The sequence below is a fragment of the Erythrolamprus reginae genome, chromosome 7 (genome assembly GCF_031021105.1).
Source record: "Erythrolamprus reginae isolate rEryReg1 chromosome 7, rEryReg1.hap1, whole genome shotgun sequence".
In the NCBI taxonomy this organism is placed as follows: domain Eukaryota; kingdom Metazoa; phylum Chordata; class Lepidosauria; order Squamata; family Dipsadidae; genus Erythrolamprus; species Erythrolamprus reginae.
Genome location: NC_091956.1, coordinates 21,552,599 through 21,558,832, shown reverse-complemented (window position 1 = coordinate 21,558,832; position 6,234 = coordinate 21,552,599). Strand labels below are relative to the sequence as shown.

The window sequence follows — 6,234 nt, the reverse complement described above, 5'->3', positions numbered from 1 at the left end:
ACAAGATCGCTGGGGATTTACTGTGACGGTATTTGGGGACGGGGGGGCTTTTGCCAAGCTCCGTGCAAAAGACTCGCTGACTAGCAAACCCGGATTTGCAATCAGTCCGCACGGCTCCTCCTTTCCACGCGTCTCCCCCTCGCAGCGCAGAGGAAGCCTTTGCTTACTTCCTAGCGGCCGCCACTAGGAGTCAGGCGCGGACGCTCTGCGACGGCTGTCGGAGCGCAGAAACCGGAAGCGGAAAGCAGCGGGCTTCCGTTTCCGGCTCATACCCGGGTAGAAATGGCGCCCCTCAGGCGCTACGTCCTGGTCTTCGGCGGCTTCGCTGCTGCGGTGGGCCTGACCCTCTACCCTATCTTCTTTTACCCCATGATCCATCTGGGGGATTACAGTAAGGGAGGGCGCGCGGCCACCTTCTCCGGCTCGGGCCTTTCCTTTTGGAGGGGAGGCTACGGTTGAGGGGGTGAAGGGCTTGAGGAAGGTCAGAGCTGCCCTGCTGGGCTTCGTTGTGGGCAATTAGGCGCCTTTCAGTGGAAGAAACAATGGTCCTAGCTATCCCAGAACTCCCTTCATTTAAATTCTGTTTGAACAACGCAGCTAACTGGCAGGGCCTCCCGGCTGCAATAAGAACGGCGGTTGAGGACTAGTTTTCCCCAACACGCCCCATTGCAGACCTATAAAGTCGGTTGAGAGGGCAGCCTCAAGACTCGTTCCTCCCCCTTTTTTAAAGGAAACAATCTGGGGTATTATACACAGGTTTACAAAAAATAAGTTGACCTTGTACTTCTATTTATTTTATGTTTTACTTATTTTCTTTTGTCAAGTATGTATTGGTGGTATATATATATAGATTATTATTATTATTATTATTATTATTTCAATTTTTTTATGCCGCCCTTCTCCTTAGACTCAGGGCGGCTTACAACATGTTAGCAATAGCACGTTTTAACAAAGCCAGCTATTGTCCCCACAATCCCGGTCCTCATTTTACCCACGTCGGAAGGATGGAAGGTTGAGTCAACCTTGAGCCGGTGATGAGATTTGAACCGCTGACCTGCAGATCTATAGTCAGCTAGTGGCCTGCAGTACAGCACTCTACCTGCTGTGCCACCTCAGCTCTTTTTTAATAATAATAATAATAATAATAGTAATAATAATAATAATAACAACAACAATAATAATAATAATAAATATATAAGATATTTATATACATAATACTAGTAAGATAGAAATATGAGGAAAGGGGAGGGAAGGCACTCTGGTGCACTTATACACATCCCTTACTGACCTCTTAGGAATCGGTAGAGGTCAACTTTTCTGAATCATTTTTTAGTTCTGATTTCAAAAATGTACATAGTTTTTCTGCAGCAGGTATAGTTTCCATGGAGCAGCGTCATTATTATAAGACATAGGAAATATACCGGCGACATTAAGAAAACTGTCATTACCACATACATTGAAAATATAGAAATAATGTAGTAACAAAAATGCTTCTATATCAGAAACTTTTATGTTTTATAGCAAAACTAACCATATTTTTGGAATCAGCACATCAAACTCCATAAAAGTGACATATTACCTTTGCTGATGATTTTTTGTGTGTTGACCAGTATTAGATATTTTATTGATTTATTTAGAGGGGTAATATATCTACAGGGGTGATATACAGAGTATCATTATCATTTTATTATAATTAATATAAATAGTAATCACAATAACAACCTGTAACAACCATTACTGCCAAGTCAGAAGTATTTGTGATACATTTTAAAATGTTCAATTGGCTGAGTTCCATGTTTAATGAATAATTATAGTAAATTATTATTATTATTATTATTTATTTTATTATTGTATTATCTCTTTTATTTGTTAAACATGAAACTCAGTCGACTTAACATTTTAAAAAGTGTCACAAATACCACTGACTGCCTAGATGGGGCTGACTGACTGCCTAGATTGTTGTTATGTTGGATAACCATTTGTCTGAACTAGTGTAGGGTTTCCTGCCTAAGCAGGTGGTTGGACTAGAAGACCTCCAAGGTCCCTACCAACTTTGTTATTATTCAATAATAACAATAATAATAATAATATAATGTTTTGTCAGCCAGATGTTCAACTGTATGTGGCAAGTTTGTCTGCCTTTTAAGGACCTGAGACAGGCAGGTGTAGATATTATTATAGAGTTAATCTTCAATTCACAATCTATGACTGATTATTGTTGTTGTTACCTCTTTTATTCATTAAACATGAAACTCAGTCAACTGAGCATTGTATTACAAATATCATTGACTGGCACTGATGGTTGATAGATGGTTTATGTATTTTATATTTATTAGAAAAGGCACAAAGTATAAATCGAGCCGGCATTAACCAAGAAGATGTACAGCCTCCAGGTATATCTCTAACTTACTAATTGAGGTGTGTTTCCTGCTACAGTGCTAAACGTGTTTATTAGATAATAAAATTATTGTTAGATTTATTTATTGGGGAATGTCATTTTATACTTTAGCTTTGGTATTTATAGTTATATATTGTTTGGTGTTAGTTATTTAAATCATTGTATATTATACATCTTCCCAGAATCATGTTGGGCAGCCTTTAAATCTCAAAATAAATGAGTTACATTTAAGAATGGAATTTCTTTCCAAGAAAGCCTGCTTAAATTAATCAAGTGAATAGTTGTTATTCTTCTGTTCTTTTCCCACAGCATTTTGTCTCCAGGACAGTTCTGCCCACAACCCTCCTCCTGTATTTGATGCTCATTTCTCAAAATTCTTAAATCTATCCTGTGTTGTTGTACAGTATGTCATTCAACAAAAACTGAGGACAATCTTGTTAATGAAAATTTATCAAAAAAGAAGGATAACCAGAGTCTTGGATTACCCTCATTGGAAAACTACATATTCTAATGTACACATGTTGGAACGTCATTTCTGAGTCACTCTCACCTCAGACTAATTTTCCAATTTTAAGCAAGAGATCTGACTGCTTTTTTGTGGAGGTTTTTTTCCCTTTGGTGTGTGCATGTTTACAATTATCTACTTGCGCTGATACCAGTATTAAAAGGAATAATTCTGAACACTCTAATGTATGTTTTACCTCTAGGATTAAAAGTGTGGTCTGATCCATTTGGAAGAAAATGAAAACCCCTTCCAGGGTGAGAGCTTTGAAGAAATATGGATTTCCCTTTTTGCCATCCGTGGTACTCCAAGATCTTCCTGACAACTGAAATAATATGGAAAAAGGGTTTGGCATGTTGGCGTGGATTCATGCAAATAGACTCATAGTAGCTGCTGATTTTCAAACATTAAGATTGTCTTTGATCTTGACATGACAGAGAACTGTCATGTTCTCTGACAGAAAATGTTAAGAAAATGGAATGATTGTGTTTTCCTTTATTGAAAGAATAATCTGTACAGATTATGCAACTGATGTCTGAATAAAATATGGTAATAAATATATTATAAAAAAACACGTTTCTAAAACAGAAATAGAGCCTTTTTAAAATCTAGTCATCTAGTCCAACCCACCCACCCCCCATGTAGGGGACCCTATACTATTTCTGACAGATGGCAGTCCAGTCCAGTCTATGGCAGTCCAGTCCAGTCTATTCTTGAAAGCCTCCAGTGATGAAGCTTCCACAATTTCCAAAGGCAACTTCTGTTCCATTGTTTGATTGTTCTCACTGTCAGAAAATTTCTCCTTGCCAAGCATCAGAATTTTTGAGATAACGCAATCATGCTGGAAAGTTGTAGCTGTGAAAAAACGATCACTTTTTCCAGTTCTGTTGTAACTTTAAATGATCACTAAACAAAATGTAAATTGAGAATTACCTGTACAGTATTCGGATGGCAGTACAGTAAAGTGTCATTACTATCATGTGCTATTGTTTTTTCTGTCCACTAGATGGAGCACTCCATCCTTTTATTTATTTTATTATTTATTTATTTATTTTGTCCAATACAAATTGAAAGTTAAAGAGAATACAAACATGTAGTAGTAAATATCAGGGAAAGAATAGAAGAAAAGATATGAGAATAGAATATTTCTATGAAGAATAGAGGAAAGGATATATGAATGGAAGAAAAGATATATAAAATATAGGAGGGGCAATTGGAAAGGGGACGGAAGGCACACTAGTGCACTTATGCTCGCCCCTTACTGACCTCTAAGGAACCTGGTGAGGTCAATCATGGACAGTCTAAGGGAAATATGTTGGGGGTTGGGGGTTGACACCACGGAGTCCGGTAATGAGTTCCACGCTTCGGCAACTCGATTGCTAAAGTCATATTTTTTACAGTAAAGTTTGGAGCGGTTGATATTAAGTTTGAACCTGTTGCGTGCTCTTGTGTTATTGTGGTTGAAGCTGAAGTAGTCGTTGACAGGCAGGATGTTGCAGCATATGATCTTGTGGGCAATACTTAGAGCAGTGATTTCCCCAGGGGAATTTAGCAGCCCAGAATTTGTCAAATGTGTATGGTTGGAAGCGCAGGGTGGGACTGGATGACCTCCAAGGTCCCTTCCAACTTCCACTAAATGTGTATGGGTAGAGGGCAGGGGTGTCCCCCTACCACCACTTCTGAGGCCTCAGTTTTTGCCTCTCGGCAAACACCTTCTTTTCTCATAAGTGTTCCACGCATCGTAAAAATTTATTTATTTTATTTATTTGTTTTGTCCAAAACACAATACAGTGGTACCTCGAGATACGAGTTTAATTCGTTCCGGACCTGGGCTCTTAAGTCGAGCAGCTCTTATCTCGAACGACTTTTCCCCATAGGAATTAATGTAAATAATTTTAATTGGTTCCAGCCCTCAAAAAACTCACAAAGTTAGTCTAAATTATGCAGAAAGACATGTTTTTAATGAAGAAATGTACATGTACATATAAATGAATAATGAAGTTTCTTTCACTTAACTTGTAAACTTTCTTAAACTTTTAAATTTACATATGTTCAACTTCTCTGCCACCCAATCCTGTAGGACAGAGGTCCCCAACCCTTTTTGCACCAGGGACCGGCTTTAAGCGATCAAGAGAGGAATGGGTGAATGAATGGACGGAGGGTGGGAAGGAAGGAAGGAAAGAGGGAAGGGACAGGAACAGAGGAAGGAAGGAAACTTATGAAAGGGGAGAGTAAGAGAGGAATGAGTGAAGGGAGGGAGGGAGGGAAGAAGGTGGGAAGGAGAAAGAAAAGAAGAAATAGAGGAAGGGAAGGTAAAAGAGAGAAAGAAAAAGAGCAAGAAAGAAAGCTGCAAGCACCCCCCCGAGTCCCCCAGGCCGGCTGCAACCTTTTAAAACACACGCGCCGCTTCGCAGCTGTCTCCTGAAGCCGAACGCGGAAGTTAGCGTTTGGCTTCAGGAGACAGCTCCTTGGCGCTTGTATCTCGAATTTGGGCTTGTAAGTAGAACAAAAATATCTCTCCCCTCCCAGCTCTTATCTCGAGTTGCTCTTAAGTAGAGCAGCTCTTATGTCGGGGTTCCACTGTAATACACAATGAGGGTTATGGAGGTAGAATGTATTAAAGGGAGAATAGAGGAGAAAATAAAGGAGTAAAATATAATTATGAGAGAATAGCAGCATAGCTGGCTGGAGAAGTCTGGGAGTTGAAGTCCACAAATCTTAAAGTTGCCAAGTTTGGGGACCCCTAGTGTAAGGACTCCGGCTTGAGCAGGGGATTGGACTAGATGACCTACAAGGTCCCTTCCAACTCTAATAAATGATGATGATGGAGCGAATCGCTGTATTTGTTGTTCAATGAATCTGAATTGACTTTGCTTGTCAGAAGGTTGCAAAACGGATCACTGCGAATATTGTGAATGAGTCAGTTCTCAAGCATCCAAATGTAAATCACATGACCATAGGAATGGTCGTAAGTGTGAAAAACAGGCATGGCACATTCCTCATTGCCGTTGTATCTTTGAACAGTCCCTAAATGAAGCGTTATAAATCGAGGGCTATTTGTAAAAAAAAATTAAGTGAAAAAATTCAACCCAAAAATGCTATATAGCTTTTAGCTGTAAAAAGTGATGCCTCTTTAACTGGTCAAATTTGGATGCAACTTCCCTTCGGATTAAGCATTGAAAGAAATCTCGTTTCCTTCCACCTTCAGCCCTGTTTGGCTTTCTTCTTTTCTGCCTAACTAAAGCGATACCTGCAGTTGCCTTACACAAGCACAAGGGTGTGTGTAACCTCCTACTCACCTTTCCTCCCACCAAGTGCAAACAAACAAGGTCAT

At 39.5% G+C, this 6,234-nt stretch overlaps 1 protein-coding gene across 1 annotated transcript; it reads left to right on the top strand.

The window, feature by feature from the left end:
• The first annotated feature begins 223 nt into the window (after positions 1 to 223).
• On the top strand, positions 224 to 3,472 carry SMIM20 (small integral membrane protein 20). The gene is made up of 3 exons (XM_070757137.1): positions 224 to 391; positions 2,337 to 2,393; positions 3,106 to 3,472. The coding sequence occupies exons 1-3, from the start codon at positions 283 to 285 to the stop codon at positions 3,141 to 3,143; spliced, it is 204 nt and encodes a 67-aa protein (XP_070613238.1). The 5' UTR covers positions 224 to 282; the 3' UTR covers positions 3,144 to 3,472.
• The last annotated feature ends 2,762 nt before the right edge of the window (positions 3,473 to 6,234 follow it).